The sequence below is a fragment of the Cuculus canorus genome, chromosome 1 (assembly GCF_017976375.1).
Source record: "Cuculus canorus isolate bCucCan1 chromosome 1, bCucCan1.pri, whole genome shotgun sequence".
NCBI lineage: Eukaryota > Metazoa > Chordata > Aves > Cuculiformes > Cuculidae > Cuculus > Cuculus canorus.
This window is the reverse complement of record NC_071401.1, coordinates 143,810,374-143,830,312: the sequence shown is the minus strand read 5'-3', so window position 1 is coordinate 143,830,312 and position 19,939 is coordinate 143,810,374. Positions and strand designations below refer to the sequence as shown.

The window sequence follows — 19,939 nt, the reverse complement described above, 5'->3', positions numbered from 1 at the left end:
CAATAAGACACTACAGAGGGATCCAGTAGATGATCCAGTAGATGATCCAGTAGTGATGCCTTCTCCATTTTTGTGGTGATTTTTTCCCGGCACTGCTTCACCAGACAAGGAGCATAAAAATAATCCAACTCCTGGGACTAAGACTAACCTAAACTATCATCAACTTGATAAATTGACTTGACAGTACATTGTACTTCCTACTGGCTTTAAATCCCAGGAATTATTGAGCAGTCAAGATGCAACAACTTTCACAGCTTTTCCAGATTTTAGGATATGTCATTAATTCCACCTGCTCTTCTGCTACCTTAGCAAGGCCAAGAGTTTATGAAGCCTCAAGAAACTGTGATGTCTCCTCTTAACCCCAAAGCAAGTATCCATGATGGTCAAGTGCTGACCATAGAAGTTGCATCTTGTCCCCACTTGCATTACTGCCAAATGGTATTTTCCTTCCAGGTTAAGTGTATATGCAAATTCTGCTGCTCTTGGTGTCAACCAGCTGCTGTATTCACAAGCAGTCTTGAAAACTGCTTGCTTTCCATACATCAAGGCCCTGGTGGAAGCACATGTGTGTGTTTGGAAATGAAATGGGGAAATCCAATTTCCCCTGAAACAATGGTGTCTATTCCTATCTGACACCCGAGGCATTAGAGTCAGCTCTCCAAGTGGTCCTGTCCTTTTCTTCTGCTCTTCCCCTGCCACAGGAGAAGCAGCTAAGCTCTGACACATCAAAGAAGGGCAAAATTTATTCTTGTGTATGCCACCAAGTAGCCTGTGTCAGGTTCTGCATTTCTAGTTCTCTTTGTTGTCCTTTCCATCTAGGAAGCCATTCCACTTCCAATCATAGGTGTCATTCATGCCAGATACCTGCAGATCTGGTAGTGACTGAGTTTCCATAGGCAAAGCCCCAAACCATGGGCCTGAAGCAGCCTTCTGGAAGCCAAGCCAAGCCAGTCTATGGTCTATCTCACTATGTTCAAGTGCACTCCTCTTGTTACACTGTTTTGTGTCAAACCTCAGCATAGGGTAGAGTCTGAGTAGTTCTGTATTAGGCAGCAGGACTTACATCCTGAAACAATCTTGATAATCTTTGGTGAATATACAAAACAAAACCTCTGCTTAAATTTAGTGCATCAGCCTGATGTGGTAGTAATAAGATTTTAAGCTTGTCTTTAGTGGCTGGTGCAATTCACTGCCATGTTATTCTGGTATCTAGCACTGAAGACAGTGCTGCCTGCAAGGGCACAGAACTGGAGTGATAGCAGCAGCATATCTAGCCATGCATTTCTATGGAGGGGCAAATCTACATGCAGAAGACAGTGTTGCTGAGGTGCGCAAAGAGCTCAGTGGTGAGCCATTTCTGTGTATGCAGCTAATTTGCATGTTTATGGGATTCTGAATTATTGAACAGCACTACTTCATATAGCTTTGTGTCATTCTCCAGTGTTAAGGGACGGTTTCATTTTAGCCTCTGGAAAATTCCAGAGCTTTCTTCCTGTACTAAGGAGTTAAATATGAGCCACATGAATGGGAAGCCAATAAGAAGTCTAAGCCTGATTAAAAACAGAGCTAAGTCTCAGTCAAAACAAAAATCCTTTTACTGAGTCCAATTCTGACGATTATTCAAAAACCCCAAAATAATTTATTTTCACTGAGGAAGAGGCATAAATTCCATTTATATATCACAGTTCTAATAACTGTGAAAAGGGTTGCCACTTCCACTAACACAAGCCTTAGCTTTTTATAGTGTTCATTCATATTAGCCCAAAATAGGAGAGAAGAAAAAAGACATTTACTCTGCTAGGAGAGCGTTCAGGCAGAGTGCTAGTTCTGGATCTCTTTAGAAGGACCACGTACTCATTGGTATTAGGATGACAAACTATAATTATTATATGAAGAACTGGAGGAGATTTGGAGAATGCTCATCAGTATAATTAAAAGTGAGCTTTTGCCAGCTATTTCTATTTTATGTGGTTATAAATCAATTATTTGAACAAAGAAAAAGGGGCCTTTGTATAGTACAAAACAGAAGAAGTATGAAAAGATGTTTCAAAGCTACAGAGTCACTATCAGCATGCATTTGCAGACATGTAATTATTCCATTACATATATAGCCTTTAAAATAAATTATGATATTGAAGATAGTCGGAAGTGAGGGATGTTGTCTTGGAAAAGGTTGCATATTGTCTTGGAAAAGTAGTTTTGTGTGAATATACCATTTTTCCATTAAGAACTTAATCAATACAACTTCTGTTTATAGTAATTATTTAATTGAAATTATTTCAGGAACTTACACAAACTCCCCCTCACACATGCTTCGCATTTCCATAGCAGCTTCCTAGCTGTGATATCTGAAGTATAGTTTTGGCTACAACTTATTAAACCTCTGCTCATTCCCAGTAAGTGTTGCATGTGTCACCAGAGGATCCCCTCCACATGATTAGCTGTGCACATACATTCAGAATATCAGATTGCTCTTTTATACAGTAGCTGTTTTTCCTGAGTACCACTATTCACCCTGTTAGCTAGTCAGAGCTAATAATGTTGTGACTTGTCTATCACAATAAATCATCAGCTGTTTCCACCATTGATGAAGGATCTAAACAAGACTGATGGTGCATACTGGGCTGTTGCATAATCCAACATACAGCATTTCCTCTCTTGATGGCCACTTTGCCTTCTTCCTCTTGGTGCCATGCTCTATGTGGCTGATGTTTCTCTGGAAGAGAGAAATCGTTTAAATTGAGTGAATGAACTCCCAATTGACATGTGATTCACAGACATTTCAGGAGATGTGGCCTCCCCAACCCCTCTAGCAGTAGATGATGAACTCTCTTCTACCCAATAAGTTTCTTCTTGGGAATTGCTCAGCAAGTACAATCATTTTCCTCATCCTTGTTCCTACTGTGCCTCAGGAAAGAAATTGGTAGCAAAGAGAGAAGCTTCTGAGTGAATCACTTCCACTGGGCAAATATGAAAGCATGGGAAGCATCCCCCATAAACCCGAAGAGTATTTCCTCAACTAGTAATTCTGTAAGAGAGTACCAACATGCAACTACCTACCTCAGAGGTACAAGTCCCCGTCTACAGAAACCTTTCAGCAATGCTAGCTTCTCCAAGGCAATTCACGTGTCCTAAGCCTGAGGGTTTTGTTCTGTTCAAGTTGAGGCACTGCATGTGTATGCAATACATTATGTTTACTGCTTTAAGGATTAGGCTTTCTTTGTACTGTAGATGCGTGACCTTGAGTTTCTATCACCTAGACTGACTCTAGTTATAATGAGGTTAGTCCACAGGTAACTGAGAGTGAGCGTATCATCCCTAGTTGACCTTCAGTAAGCCATTCCATCCCGCTGTAGCCAAAGCACCAAGAGACACAAAACTGCACAAAGCATAATATACCACCTAGGATGAGAAGTGCTGGAAGTGAGTCCAAAACCTGGCCCCAGACTTTGCTTCTGGCTGTCACAGGGAGATTACCTGGCCACAATACTTCTGACACAGAAGCCAAAAGTAGGGACTCTCCCCCTTCCAGATGATTCCTGAGGCATGCATGAAGAGCAGCTGCTCCTTCCATTCCTTTTTTCTGTTCCTGCCCATTTCTAGCATGTAGGGGAAATCTGTCAGCTAGCCCATCCACTCCTTGTAGGCTTAACAAATGTATTAGATTTCCTTCAAGTGTTTCTAGGTAACAAAATGAACTTGTCAACAGCAATTTTCACTGACTACAGTAAATCCACAGGTGACATCTTTCCAATCTTCCTCCCTCTTGATAGTGATGTCTGGAGCCTAGATCCTTGGGAATGAAATTTCTGTCAAGTAGCCTGTCACCAACAAGAAAGAAGAGTGTTTCTAGGTCTCTGGCAGAGCAACAGACCCCACTGAGCCAGAACACAAGCCACAGCTCATTTTCACCATCTTCTAGGCACATTGCTGACTCTGACCCTAAGTCTGTGAATGCTAGTTCACAGTAGCCCTTCATGCTCAGACCGTCTTTAGTACACAACCACACACATTTACCTGTGCAAATGCATGTTTGCATCATGTTCTTTGCACTGGAGTTGGTGCAAAACACCCCAAATTCTTTCTGAAAGTGATACACACATCTGCCCACTTTTCACCAAGAATTTCTTCAAGGTAAGAGTGAGGATGTGCAAGCGAAATGCCTGTCACATATGTGGGCTAAAGTAAGCTGAGAAATTAATGGTTCAGGAAGATATGGCAATAATATCTCCATCCCTAAAAGCAGATGGTGGTAAATGAATGGCGTATTTGACATATCTATTATAGTCACCCAACTAGTGAACCAAAAAAAGATCAGATCACAGCAGCATTGGCTCAGATCTCCTTCCTCCAACACAGGCAATTCCATTTCCTCAGCACGGTGCCTAGTACTTCCAAGCTGTGCTGTTCTGAAGAACCCACAATAGCTCCAAGACACACATTTGCGTCAGCATGTCACATTGAATTTTCACATTCCAAACAGTAGTGTGTGCATGTGGTATTTTATACTACCGAGGTGAATTTGTTTTAACATACTTCATAGGGTCTCTAAAATCCACATTGTGATGAGAAACGGGAAATACTCTTTCAATGGGAATCTTCATCCCATCCCCTAGCTCTAGAAAAACAAATTGATAGCAATGCTGCATAAAGGATGTATGATTTAAAATTAATTTGTACCAAGAAACAGTATGATGATGAAGCAGATGCTAAGTAGGTATTAGAGGATAAGCTCTGATCTTTTGATCATCAAATTGCTAGAGAAACACCATGGAAGAAGACATTCTCTCCAACACTCATGAGATGTTCAAGGCAGGCCAAGTTCTGGACTACAAAACATATCTGATTTTTCATTTTTGGCAGGCAAGCAGAGAGAATAAATGCTCTTGGTAGGTTCTTCCCACTTCACCCCTGTCATGGTTCTGAGCCCCTGCTGGCAACAAAGACCCACGCAGCTGCAAGCCTCAGCAGGCAGCAAAGAACCACATAGCTGCTTGCTCACCCCTTCTCCTTGTGAGTCCCTCCGGGGAGGCAAATAGAAAGAAACAAAGGCAAAACTCATGGGTCAAGGTAAACACAGAGAGAGATCATTCACCATTTACCGTCACAGGCAAAACTGACTCAGCTGGGGAAAAAAATCAATCTAATTTATTACCAATCAAATCAGAACAAGGTACTGAGAAACAAAATCAAATCCCCAAAAGAAGACTTTCCCGCACCCCTCCCTTCTTCTCAAGCTTGACTTTTGTTCCTAATATTCTCTTCCCTATTCCTCCCACAGCAGCACAGGGGCATGGGGAATGAGGTTTGTGGTCAGTTCATCATGCATTGTCTGTGCCACTCTTTCCTCCTCACCCTCTTCCCCTGCTCCAGTGTGAGGTCCCTCCCATGAGAGACAATCCTCCATGAACTTTTGCAGTATGAGACTTTTCCATGGGATGCAGTCCTCCACGACCTGCTCCAGAGCAGTTTTCCATGGGGCCACAGCCTCCTCCACCTGCTCCAGCATGGTGTTCTCCACAGGCTGCAAGTGAACATCCACTAGGACTCCTCATGGGCTGCAGAGGGACAGCCTGCTCAAGTGTAGTCTCCTCCACGGGCTGCAGGGGAATGCTCAGCTGTCTGGAGTGCCTCCTTCCCCTCCTTCTTCACTGACCTTAGTATTCTCTGTAGTGCTATTTTTCTCACATCTGATGTTTGCGTAGTTGTTTCTCTTCCCTCTGGTGTCTGCAGGGATATTTCTCCCACATCTCCCTTCTTTCTCTCCACCATGCTGTGCTGGCCCAGCCCAATCAATCCAATGGACCCTGGCAGCCCAGACGCCCCCTGACTCTCTCCACCACACCCCTCTCACCATATTTTCCCCCTTCTTACATATGTTATCACAGAGCCATTACCACCATTGGTAACTGGCTTGGCCTTGGCCAGAGGCAGGTCAACACTGCAGCCAGCTGACCCTGGCTTCTAATGTTTCCTCACAATGAGCCACCTCTGTAGCCCTTACTCTGCTACCAAAACCATGCCATGTAAACCCAACACAACACTGCCCAACAGAGGGAAGAAGGAAGGAGAACTCTAACAATGCTAAAGAAGGAGGTGTGGAATGATAGGCATTCAAGTGGACTGAAAGAAGACCGACCATGCATCCCAGCAAGGCTAGGCATATATGTGTTATACATTCATTGATCATACCGAGACAATAAGTTGTTTCAGCTGTTTGTTTTTGTAGGCTGTACTTACATGCTAGCATCTAGACATCATCTAGACACATCCTCATTATTTTTTTTTCATACAATTAATTAGATAGCTAAGCCTGTGAATTGCTACAAGAACAGCTAGACAGTTGCTGGTCTGAATTAAGAAAATCCTAGATCTGGAAGATGTAACTGGGACTCTGCATATAGATACATTATGAACATCTACTCCAGTGGGCAATGGACCAGAGAGTCAATGACAAGTATGTGGAACAGATAGAAAGTGGTCCTGCATAGACTATAGTGGCACATGCAAGCCCTTTATAAACATGGCACTGACCTTCCAGATAGCTAAAAGACTAAAGACTGCCATTTGAGAGGATGTTTCTGATGAGGGAGTTGAGGCAGCGATGATGTGGAGAGCAAAGTAAATCTATAACCATAAAACCAACAGATGTGCGGTGGAGTATAGGAAGAGGCAAAGATTAAGAAGTTAGGGAAGGGAAATCAAAACCAAAGTAGCCTAAAGGTGTCAGTAACAGCTCGCTAGGTCAGCACACACAAATTCCAAATAATCTTCCTATCATCTTTTGCTCAGTTCTTCCCTCTGCTTCATTTGTTATTAATTCATCCTCAGCAATCTACCATGGAAATCTGACTCTAGACTGCTTCATTCTCATTCTCCCCTTTGTGGATTAATACCAGGGCATGTTTTGACCGAATACGGAAGTTTTTGACAATTTCCTAAGATGTATCCTGAGGATGCTCAGGTTTAGACTGTTGTAGTTACTGTGAATGTAAAATAAAGTGGCAGTTTCAGTCTCGTTGCACTACTGCACTTCAATATCTTGGCTACTAAGCCTTTTGTCCTTTAACACAGGATTTCTCAGACAGTTAGATTTGTGAATCTGGCTTGTGTAGCTGTTTTTCAGAGATGGCTAACATCAGATGTTCAAGAGGGAGGAGCAAGAAGAGTCACAGTAGGGAGTCATAGGACATCCATAAAGGCCTTCTTCTAATCCTGAACTACTTGCATCATATACATTTGCATTGGGAAGGATCTTCGCTAAATATCCTCATAGGACACTCTTTAAAATGTCCAGTTCCTCTCTGAATTTTGTAGAATTCTTGCCATCAACAGTATCCCATAACAATGAGGAGGCGATCAGTGTTACAAGGAGTTAAAGAACTTAAATTCCAGAGATTACCTTGATTTTATTTTTAACCATGTATTGTTTCCCTACACCATAAAATCCGCCTGTACTCAATTACCTCCAAAACACCAGTCCAATGACCTTCAGTGAGTTATTAAGACAGCTAGAAGGGTATTTTGGACTGAAGAGTGAAGAATCAGAAGAGAAACAGCTGCTTGCTAGAAGGTACTCTTTCAGAAACAATACCTTTTTCAGATCTCACTTCAACAATCAGTTCCAGGATGACTGGAGACAGAAATAGATATAGCACAGCAGGGAGATAATTGAAGGGGTAAGGCCTGCAGCTACCCTTAGTTAGGTTGTGTCTACAACTCCGTTGGTAGGTAGAGGTGACATTGACCTATATATTTTGGGGGAGTCAGAAGAGCATGCAACCAGCCTTCCATAAACTTAGCATTCTTAAATAGTTCCTGTTTGTCGTTCTCCAGTCCTCATCTTAGGAAAGATAACAACCAGCAGAACTTCATCTGAGATGAATTCAGTTCTCCTTTGACTCTTTCCGCCTTTAATCTTCCCCTTCTAGGCCATGATTTTCTGACTCCATCTGTTCTCTTGGCAGCTATCCGAAAAAATGCAAGACAGAGAGACAAGTAGAAAAGGAAAGCTCCAGGAAAGCTGAGATATCCAGCACTACAAACAATGACTTTTGGTCAAAGCCAGTAGTTTTTCTTCAAAAGGTAGAGTTTTAAAGATAAACCAGAACGGCTACATGAGTTGGACTAGTTATTTACTGATAGAACATTGCTTGAGGGATCACCATGTGCCCTTCAGCATTGTCAGATTTCTGAGGACTGATGAGCACTTGACCAAGAGCAAGGCTACTGACTATATAGGCCAATTGGGCCCAAGTACCATGCTACAGAGGTTAAGCAAGTACTGGCATTTGGAGAACACGATGATCTTCTTTGTTCTCGGGGGTCATGCCAGTTATCCTGCATAACTGACCAGGGCAGCAGTCATGGTGGGATGCAGAAGTGATGCAGCATGTTAAAGAGAGGCTCTGTGTACTCTCAGTGAAAGCAATTTTCCGTCTGTCTTGTTTTGGCATTTCTTGTAGTCTAAAATAGTTCATACAGAAAAACACAGAGCTGCTCTTTATCTATCGGAACAGGCTGCACTGGATGTTTGTTTAATTAAAGCTGACTGCTGGAGAGCAGGGAGAACTGCCATTTTCCATATGCTGTCTGGTTGGGGGTTTCCTTTTGTAGGGGAAAGAGAAGAAGAAAAAGGAGTTAGGCATGTTTACCATACTACAGCTCTCAGCAGACAGGCATCTCTATTTCAGGACAGCTATCATCAGTGCTAAACTCATGGACACTGATGTTTAGGATGGGCAACAACACTTAATGGATATAAAGCCCCAGGACTTGTCCTAAGGGAAGACACAGCATTAAGGCAATTTTAGGAAAGTTTGCACTCCTTTGGCCCTGTAATATGCAATCTAGGTAGCGACAGAGACTTTCAATTTCTGGAGCTCAACTCTGGTACCCTCTACAACACCATTTTTTTTCAAGAGAAAAGCAGCTTGGGCTCTTTAGGATACAGAGCTGTAAAGAACAAGGTACCATGAATCAGGGGGCCCCTTTGCAGCACAGTCCAACTTTCTAAGAAGTCAGAAAGGTAGAGCTATTTCCTGAGCTGATTAGACAGCTTGTGCTAGCCAGGAGGTTTGGCACAGGCCTCTCCAAAGTTCATCACCAAGCAAGAATTGCTGTGGCCAGACAGTTGGTTCACATATACCCTCCCTGTGGCTGCAGGCAGCTGGCTGGAGGATACCTCTTGTCAGGAGCAATGTTAAAGACAACTGAATAAAATTCAGTCAGTTGTTTTCTCTCAGAGGAGAGGGGGATAATGCTCCAATTGACAGCATAGGTTACTACTGGGCCAAGCACAGCTTTCTCTGCGTTTAAGATAGGTCTAGACTGTCAAATCTTTGCCTCTGGAGCACGCGTCCCAGCTAGACAGAGCGAGGCACCGACAGGCTCAGGCTGTTCCCAGTCCTCCTTTTGCATCTATGCTTGCCTTTGTCCTCTGCTGCTCCTCTATGCACAACACACATACTGCTGGTGACATTTACCTCAACGGACCCTTCAGCACGCCTCCCCCTCTCTGTTAGAGTCTTTCTCTTTTGTACCTCTCAACTCCTCTTCACTCACCCACAACACATTTTCTTCATGCTGGCTTTTCCCTTCCAAGCTTCCATCAGGGTACAGCCCAAGAGATAATAATTTATTTGTTTTCAAAGCAATGTATTAGAGAAAGAACCATTCAACAGAAAAAGTCATGTTTCTTTCCAGTCACCTGCCTGATCTGCCCACAACAGTGTTTGTTTAGCTGCAGTCCCTGCGATGGTTTGCAAATCTGAGGAAAGTAAGGTAGAGCATATAGAGGAAGAGACAGAAAGGTGAAAATCAAGCCCTGGACCTACTCTTTTAATTGGTAAAACATTGCTACCTACCTGAAGTATTTAAAAAAGAAAAAAAAATTACAGATCAGTGGCCCAAAGTAATGCGTCTGAATCAAATGTCACTGAACTGAAGAATTGTTGTCTTCATCCCTGTTTTATAAAGGCAAAGCAAGCCTTATGTTTTCTGTTGTTTAACTTCTCAGAGACTGCACGTTCAAGTTTGTATGTAGCCTTTCTGACTTATGAAGTAAGATTTGTTTAAAAATAAAATAAAAAGAAAGCACAGAAAGGAAAAAAAACAGCCATCAACAGTCTTGCACTGACATTAGAAAGATGATAACTATCTTAAGACTCACTTTAAAGCTGCAAAAGTTGACAGCACCACAGGGGAATGAAATCCAGGTAGCCACCAGCCGTTACAACGTTGCCAGGCCCTCTTGAATCGCAACATCAAAAATAACCTTACCTGAAGAGTTCATACAGTTAAGAAGACAGCTGCTTTCCTACATCACTTACTTTAGTCTTAGAAGTGATAGCAAGGCCCTAGGACAGTTGTCTCTTATACTCAGGTAAGAGCTGCTTTGTCCAGATAATTAATCAAGCCTCTTCAGGGCGGGAACAGGTCCACTCTTCCATAGCAGGTTAACCTTCTCCCAGCTCCTGTCTGGGCTATGCTTGCTATTTTGCAAAGATGAGGGCATAGATCTGTAAAATATCAGATATATACAGGATCAAGAGATGGAAAGAAAGAGGAAAATTAATAAGGGGAGCCTCCAAGTCTCCAATCCCTGTGGTGTATGCCTAGGTAGCACAAAAGTGAAAGAGAAGTAAGCTATAAAAGAAGGATTTAAATAGACCCAGAGGTCCAACTGCTCTTGGACATGTGGGGAACTCCGATTTAATAGGAGTAATAAGATACCCTTCCCTGCTCCCAGTGAGGGGAAGAGCTTCAAGCACAGTCTTGGTATACTCTTCTACACCTCATATATTTGCCTCTATCAGGCAGTGTCTGCTCCTCACCTCCTCCCTGGTGGCTTCCCCATGGGACTCATGGCCCCTAGAGGGGGACTTAAGGATCCCAGATGGCCTGCAGGCAGATTTCTGTCTGTGGGCATGATCAGCATCTGGTAGTGATATGTAAGGTGCACAAATACTTCAGAGATCTTGGAATCTCAGAGGTTCAAGGGGACTCTGGTTTGGGCAGAAAATGCCCAATGTTAATGTTAAACACACATGAGAAATCATGAGAACCAGAGTCAACAGCTGACTATGCAGCTGCAGTGCTCAGAACATCCTGATTCTCTGAAGAGTATCTGTGAGATGTTTTTTCTTAAAATGCTCACAGGAGACTGAGCCTAAAGTCCCTTAGCTTCACACCTCTATTCCTTTCTGTTTCCCCTTTACTTTTCTCTGTTTTTCTAGCCCCGTAATTAACTAGCAAGGCATGTAATCTATACATAGGCTTCTGTTTCTCTGTTTTTTGTCTTTGTTCCTCTTTTTCCTTATGTTTTCCCTCCTCGCTGTTTGCTTTCTTTTTCTGTAATTGGGAACTGGAGTGGTGCATCTCCTGTTTGAATAAAAGCAGAGAATGGTGTAGTTCATGTAGGGAAATATTACAACCAGAAATGGCTGAAATTTGGGCTGTCCATTTTTTGGAAGATTCCACTTGGAAGCTGCTGGAGGGTCTAGAGCACACATCCTATGAAGAGTAGCTGAGGGAAATGGGGTTGGTTAGTCTGGAGAAAAGGAGGTTGTAGAGAGGTGTGTGTCCATCTCTTCTTTTGAGTAAGATATGACAGGATCAAAGGAAATGGCCTCAAGTTGTGACAGGAGAGGTTTAGATTGGGTATTGGGAAAAATTTCTTCACCAAAAATGATTGTCAAGCACTGGAACAGGCTGCCCAGGGAAGTGGTGGAGTCAACATCCCTGGAGGTATTTAAAAGGCATGTAGATGTGATGCTTCGGGGCATGGTTTAGTGGTGGAGTTAGCAGTGTTAGGTTTACAGTTGGACTCAATAATCATCTTAAGGGTCTTTTCCAACACAAATGATTAAATAATTCTATTATTTCAAAGTATGGTGTTTCTTTTGTCTGGAAGTAGGCCTTTTTTTTTTTTTTTTTTTTTTTCCCAGCAGTTCCTTTAGAGATGAAATTCAGTAGGAAATGCCAATACATAATACTTCTAAAACCAAGCATGCTCCTCAGAACGAGTGCCGGCTGTTGCTGAATGAGCTGAGAGCGTTGTGCATTCCCGCAGCTGATGATGCCTTTGACTCCAGGGCTGCTCTGCAGAGCCAACTGCCTTGGCACAAGTGCTCCATACCTCTTGGGCTAGCAGCTCCCAGCATTGCTGCTTTGGCAATTGGGCAGAACAATGAGCTGGGTAGAAAACCTGATGACTCTTTTCCAAGGGGCTATTTGTATGGCATAACTGGACTAGAGAAGTGGGATACGGAGGCACGGACCTCCAGCAGCTTGCCAGGAAGGAAATCCAGGTAAAGCTCTGTAATTTGAACAATCTTTGTCAAACCCAAGATGTCTTCACTAGATAATTTAAATTTGATGAATTGGTGTTTTTATGCAAAACCAAAATTTTATCAGAAAATTCCTGACAGATTCTAGCTGGAAGCAGGGTTACAAGATGCAGGAGCTGCAGTATTTATGTGAGCTCGCTTGAAAATAGACTCAAATGTGATCCCACCACTTCCTTCAGTAAAAAGACAACACAAATAATTCGTGGACACATCAGGCAGACACTTAACCACCTGAGAAGTTTAGATGAGAAACGATGGTAAGAACCAGCAGTAACTAGGCTGGCAGGAAAAAAGGGATGTGAGCTGTGTACTTACAGAAATGGAAGACCAGGAGATGAATCTGGTATGTCATACAAATATGTCCTCTTTTCCATCAGGTTGCATATTACAGGCAGGGACCGAGGGCACGAGCAGAGGTCAGTGAGGTAAAGCTAACGCTTTAATCTTCCCTGCTGCTCTGTTGTTTCTGCCAATCCTATTGTTTCTAAGGAAATATTTCTCTTGAGAATGCATTGGAAGCCAAGAAAGCAGAATAATGAAGCAGTTTGTTATATTAAGCTAGCTGGGAGGCCAGAAAGAGGTGTCTGGGAACAGCATCAGCATTGTCTGTAATTTAGCTATGTTTGTGACCATGTCTGTCAGATTTCGAGAAATACCAAGGCGATAAGCTTCACATTTCAGAATGATGGGAAGTGTGGTAGGGCTTTTGGGAGAACCTAAGACCTCATTACAAACCAGGAGACTTAGATTTACTGCTTATGTCTGGGTTAGAAGGGAAAAATATTTTAAAAAGGAGATGACCCCATTTAAGGCCTGGGTCTCCACAGTAGCACTGAGAACAGAGCTCCAAGTATTGTTGCACTGACTTGAAGATGGGGTGATTTTATGCCATCTGAGGATCCAGTCTGCTTTAAGTCCCCTGCTTTTCTTCTCTTTTTGTTTTCTTTTCCACTCCCCTAGTGCTTCCCTGCCTTGATACTGCATCTCTTTTTAGTGACTCCTTTTCATTGATGAAGGTCAATGTGTTCTAAACTGGCTGTTGATTTGTGCTACCTCTGACACCTCAACAGCCTTCCTGATCATATCTCAAAAAGATTTCATTTTCAGAGGTGCTGAGCAGCTCTTACTGGGTTCCAATGCTGTGATAAGTGCCTAACGCCCCTGAAAACCAAGCTCCTTATGAATGTTTCCAGCCAAGGGACCTAAGAACAAGTCAATCTATATTAGTGAGCGGTTTTGGAAGTTTGATCTACAGTTTCTTCCTTTGGATTAATTCTTCGCCTTTCTTACCTAATAAATGCATTTTTAGCTTTATGTTTTCCTGTATTGCTCAAGTTTGTTACTTCTTGTGGTTTTGCTCTTCTTTGCTGTGACCTCTTCCTCTTGTCATAATCTTGGTTCCCATACTTGTGCTCGTCCTTTCAGTTTTCCACCTACTATTTCATGAGATGTATGGGATCATGAGACAGATACCAATAGAAGGAAAACTTTATTTGTATACTTTTGCCCCATTCACTACAGCCTGACATCAACAGCAGGTCAGGTAACGTAGGGGAATAGAATTGCCAGCCCCTTTCTTTCCTACTCTTCACCAACTTAGAATGTGCAAAATCTTCATGTAATAATCGGGTTTCTCTTTCAGCATTGCTGAGAGTCACTATCCCCTTAGAACAGCCAAGGAAAGGCATTCTCTCATGAATGCTGAGTGCGCTGAACACTGACCTTCTATTGTTTGTTTTTTCTTTCAGGAATGAAACTGTTTTACACCAGTTCTGTTGCCCAGCAGCTGATGCAGAGCAGAAGCCTTCATCTGCAGACTCCTCACCAAGGTGGGAAATTGCTGTTAGCGAGACCTTTTCTGTTCCATCTCCTGTTTCTGTTATCATCCATCACTAATCTTCCTGCCCCAAACAAAATTTGTGTATCATACACATCCATCCTTCTCCATCCTCCCTCATGTCTGATGTCCCCAGAACTGCTGTCCCTCTGTTTTCCCCTCCAGAGATTACTGTTCATACTGTTGTGTAATTGCTCACAAACCCCCTCTGGCCTTCACTCTGCACCTCTAAAAACATACTTTCAGCCTCCATTCAAGCATATACTTCCATCGACCCACATTCACACTTGTACCTTTTCCTACCCTTCTGCATCACTTTGACATTGACATACACATGCTTTATTCTTCTCCTTCAAATTAGTTATCCCACATTATAAGAAGCCTGGACATATACCAGTATAGAGCCATAACCTTTAAGCTATAGCAAAAGTCATCAAACAAGCTCAGGGTTTTATTTCACACCCTGAACAAGGTGAGGGACATAGTTTTATATGTGTCAAAATGGTCTGAGCTTGCCAATGAAGAACAGTTATAGACAAGTACTATTAACTATAACCAATTGTATCCAGTGCAGCCAAATGTGAGTATACCAGCAATTGCCATAGCTCTCCCTCATCAGTGAATCACATCACTGACATCACCTAAAGGAGTCCAAGGATCTTCAAAAATACTTGAGATGTACATACTGCATATAGCTTCCATGCTTGGCCTTGTCCATCTCTTCTTGCCATTTCCTTCTCCTCTTAGAATTTCTTACACCTCCATCTCACAGACTTACTCTTTTTCTCATGCCTCATCACTGTTCTGTCAACAGCAAACAGGTTTCTGTTTAAAGGTTTCCCTCATCACACTGCCAGACTTTTATATCCGACCTTTGGCATCTGTTTAAGAAGCCTGAATTGCTAGGCAGGACTCTGGACAGAACTGGGCAGCTGAATTGCAGTAGTGAGGCTACATATTTTTTATATGATGTTCTTCTTATTTGCTCTGCTCACTGGAGCAGACTGTGGTTTCTGATTTCCTTCCAAAGAAAAGTGTGAGTGCTGGACAACTATGAAGAGAACAGGAGTGGGGGTGTGTGTATGTACATGTTCAGAAGTAGGGTTCAGCCACACTCGGAGACATGGTAAAGAAGCAGGACCCCTCCTGCCCATTTCTGTATCAAGATGGAATGGTTAACCCCCGTGATGTCTGTGCTGAGGGCTTTCAAACACTGGTAAAGTTTGCATGACAGCCCACTGGGACATCTGCAGCTGCACCTCCATGACAGACGGGCAGATGCTGCCAAGGAAGAAGAGGAGACAGCAGAGGTTTCTGTGGTAGGGACAGCCACCTCTGCCTTGCATTTCTGGAGAGAGTTTTGATTATGTGCTCTGTTTTGTCTGAAGCAAGGCTCAATTTTGCCATCTTGTTCCATCTTCATACCCTGATCCTTGGCCCTACCCCATTCTTGTCCCAGCCTCCTTCTTATTTCTGATCAATTCCCTTAGTTTCTAGCTTTTTATTGTCCTACAAGTTTGTCACTCCTACAGTGTCCTAAGCTCTGGGGTCATTTTTGTCATGCTTATGCTCCAGGCCTTTCTTTTGTCCCAGTGGTTCCCAAAGGCCCCACTTATCCTTTGAGCCTGAGTTTGCCTGCCCTCTGTGTGCTGGGAACCACCAAATTTCTTATCTGGGGTTTGGCAGGTAAATTGAAGAGGAAGCAATCATTTGTTTCAGTAATTTAACAACTTTGGCAAGTTGCATCCAAAGATGAGGCTGAGACAGTGATGTGAGAAGTGGGGATAAATGACAATGACCTTTACAGCATGTTGCACCTGGGCTGCTAGTTATGAAGCTTCTCATACTCATCTATATCTGTCCATTTTATGTATTTTGTGGCTTGTCCCACTCTGCGGGCCTCCTGCTTTCCTTACATTTTTTTTTCCCCCAAGGTTTTCTGCTGTCCCCTCCATTTCTAATACCCCCAAACCCTAATAGCAGTCCTTAACCTGTGTAGTGATAGGGATGGTTGAAACCACCATGGCTATTTGAAGGTGAGAAGCAGGCACACAGAACTGTTGCTTTTTGAAACAGACCAGCTTTTATATGTGGTCTCTCTATATGACCGTCTAAGGTGAGGAGAGCCTCCCTATTTCCCGTACTCTGCCAGAAGAAAGGTAGAGCACATACAGGACTATTAAACTCACCGGTCAGCTTTATGCTGGCCAGAAGACACCTCCCAGCCTCTGCTAGGTCTTGAAGGTAGCCATAGGCTACCTTCATATCTGAACTTACATATACAATGCAGCAAGGAGGGCAGAGAAATGGCAGAGAGGGAAAAATACAGAGTCACTGTGGAGCTGATGTCCGTAGGTGATAGCTATGCTGCTTTGGAACGGCTCAATATGCTGCTAGGAGAAGCTCATCAGATCATTTACAGAGCCTGTCGCCCTGCTCAAATCATGAACAGGATCCCCATTGAACCAAGGCAGAACAAAAGTCAATCAAAACTGAAATATGTGGGTCAGACAGCCTGAATAAGCAATCAGTTCCTGGGTGAGCCAGGCATATATCCCTAAATAAGCTCATCAGGGCTCCTGATGGGAGAGCCTGGCAAATGGGGGCTCCCTGTGAAGCTCTCCTGAGCCCTGCTGAATGGACAGCAGTCACAAGTGGTGCTGTGGTGAATTTGATAAACCAGTTTCGGTTATTCTTTCTTTTCCCCCTCCATGATCAGGCGTTTCCCTAAATGAGATAAATCCTGTCAGAGCTGATGCCACTAATAACCATCAGCCGTCTAGTTTTAATTAGACTTTGCTTCATTAATGCCCCAACTCCTCTCTGTGCAGTAGATTAAATAATGTACTTGCAGCTCATTTACACAAACCCCCAAACTGCAGGGCTGAGCTGCAATCCTTTAATTAAACAGCCCAGCTGATCCCTACTGCTGCCTTGGCTCATCAGTCTAAGCCGATTAAAGAGAATAGGGACTAATAAAGAGCATAAACAGGGAAGTGACTCTCGTCTCTTCAAGGGACTTGGAGACCTCAGTGGTGATCAACTGCTTTCTTCTCCTCAACCAGCAACCTTACCTCAGCCCACATTGGTTACTTCTGGGGAGTGCAAGAATGGTCTTGCTTTCAGCAGGAACCCAACCTTTTCTTGTGAGACAGAAGTCCTTTGAGTGACTGAGGGAACATGGGCAGCAGGAGGGTAATCCAGCAGAGAAGGTGAGGATAAATGGGCCATTAAGGCAGTAAAGAAGAGTAGCTACTTGACTGCAGGGGACACCAGCAAGAACAGCCATACAGCTCAAGTGTTGAGCAGAAGAAGGAAACACAAGGCATGACAGTAGGAGGTCAGCTATCAGGAGCAGTCTGGGACAAAAGTTTGTCTCCGCTTGTGGTTTGTGATGGTCATTGGTGTTCTGGTCTGGTCTTCCCTAATGGTTGTCCTCTGCAAGATTTCTGACTCTTTCTATGCCTTGGCTTCACCTAGGTGGGAATGATTAGTAACATGTCTGTGTCTAATCACTCAGTAGAAACCAGCTCAATGAGGTGGTTGCGATCATTCCCACTCATATTATTCTGCTTTGCTTCACTGACTGCCACAAGCAGTGCTAGCTCCCTTCTGTCATCCAGCATGTGAATTCCTCGTGCATGGGGTAGAGTTTCATGAGTTTGGAAATACAAATTTCCCACCTGGCTGCTTAGCTGGGTTGCACCAGCAATCAACAAGACTGGTGCTGTAGGCCATGAATGTTAGGAGACAGATTTGATCTCAGAATCTCCCCCCAAGAAGCTGAGAACCAAAGTATAGTATGAGGTGATGGCAACAGCAGGCGGATTCCTGTTGCTGAACACATAGAGATTCTCCTTTCACGGTACGGTGTAAATCCTGGACATGGACCACCATTGGACTTGTACACCATGGGCTTTGTGACTATAACTCATCTTGCAGGTTGGGCTTCCACTAGGGATACCAAAGATCAGGTTAGGGGAAATGAGAAGACTCCATGGATGGCATTAGGAGCAGATCCTGCTCTTTTACTGAGATGTTGATTGGACTCTGATTTAGCCAAACCCTATAATTTCATAAAGTAACTGCTCTTTTTCTTCCTGGCTTCTGCCTGTTAACAGTAAGGTTTCATTCTAGGAATTTGAATAGCCTAATAATTGCATTTCCCTCTTCTCCCAGTCTCACACGGTACAGACTGGCATCCCAGAACAATGACTTTAAAATGTCTCCAGCAGCAGCCGAGCTCTAACAGGATTACATACCATTTTCCTTTGTGTGAGGTAATAGGATGAGATGAGAAAGATTTGTTTCTATTAGAGTAATGAGAAGAAATGATGGAGTCACAATTGGAGGGAACAGTATATTCATTCAGTTGCCTTTCATAGGCTTTTTGGAGCCTGGCTCGCCTGTGGTGCTAAATAGGAAATCAGCAGAAAATCACCTCTGCTCCAGTGTAGGGAAAAGTTCTACATAAAACTTTAGGAACGTGGGGCAGGTCCACTTAGGCAATGGAAATGTGGATAGCACTGGAAGGCTAAAGGATCATGTCACAAAGATGACTGGATGGGATCTGGGTACACTTGTATGAAGGGCAGAATCATATGCCAGATAGCTCTCTGGGAATGGGAGATGTAGCATGTGTGTCTGTGGGAGAAGGTCCTTTCTATCTGGAAGAATTGCAGATGAGACCTTACCTGCTCTTAAGGCAAAGGAGACAGGGAGTCCTCCCAGAAGAGGAGAAGCTGGAGATCTCAACACAGTCTTCTGGAAGGGCTTAGAAATGCAGTAAGCAGAACAGCTAGGGTCTGAAACATCTATGGAAACATCTATAGAAAAGTTGGACAAGCACTGCTCATATTTGCCCATAATATTTCCTCACTTTCCAGTAGGGATACTGCTGCTTAGATCAGGGTTGAAACATGAGTAGTGCACTGGCAAGTGTTTACTTCATGACTGCAAATCGATTAAATTGTAACTCAATATAATTCAGACTTCAAACAGCTGTGTACTCATTTCCAAAGTGCCTGCTGAATTAGTCATTGTCATAGATCGGTTAATGCCTGGCATTGCAGCACCAATTATTGGCAAGGAGACATGTAAGCCATTGGCTACATCTCCAAGCCAGACTACTTTGTAGTTCTGGTGAAATTTTCTCTTACCCCACTTCTGACTTCCCAAAGTACTCAAATGGAAATATGTTTCCTTGCTGAAAAAGGTCCTTTGTGGTTGTCACTCTTTTTTTTGCATGTGGTAAGGTGAAAAATGGATGGATGGATTTTGAACAGTTGTTTGAAATGAAACCTTTAAACATCTCTCTTCCCAGCTCTCTGAGCTGCAGAAGATATGCAACACCCTAAGCAGAACATGATTAAAAGACAAATTCTGATTTCATTTACTTCTGGAGGTCTGCTGTCCCTGACTCTTCACATCTCTTTACCCAAACTCTCCACTTCCATAGAACAGGTGTTTGTTCTTTGCTCTGTGAAGTCATACTGGAAGGCATTGGCATGAAAGAGCCACTAATATTATCTAGCCACAGCATGATATCCATCTTTGGTCCTCCACTGCTGTAGGCCAGGAGCATCTCTCCTCCCAGTACAGCTCTTACATCGCCCTTGGGTCACTCTAGGTTCTCTAACAGCTAGATCCTCCTGGGAGGATGCTACATAAGACTTTGTTTGGATTATGAATACGATACTCCCTAAGGCTGAGGCCCATGAAGCTGATAAGAACTGAACAGCTCTCCAAGTTG

The 19,939-nt window shown here is 43.2% G+C and overlaps 1 protein-coding gene and 1 long non-coding RNA gene across 6 annotated transcripts in view; one reads left to right on the top strand and one right to left on the bottom strand.

The window, feature by feature from the left end:
- IQSEC3 (IQ motif and Sec7 domain ArfGEF 3) overlaps positions 1-19,939 on the top strand; it is a 108,470-nt gene that overhangs the window by 32,319 nt on the left and 56,212 nt on the right. For all 5 annotated transcript variants that reach the window (XM_054055405.1, XM_054055414.1, XM_054055397.1 and 2 more), the window contains exon 2: positions 14,099-14,179. In XM_054055405.1, the coding sequence (XP_053911380.1) occupies positions 14,099-14,179 (81 nt within the window). The remainder of the gene's footprint in view (positions 1-14,098; positions 14,180-19,939) is intronic.
- Positions 560-19,093, bottom strand: LOC128850538 (uncharacterized). Its single transcript, XR_008447966.1, has 3 exons — positions 18,882-19,093; positions 10,332-10,520; positions 560-2,716 (listed from the first exon to the last, which is right to left on the bottom strand). It is a non-coding gene; the product is annotated as an uncharacterized LOC128850538 (long non-coding RNA).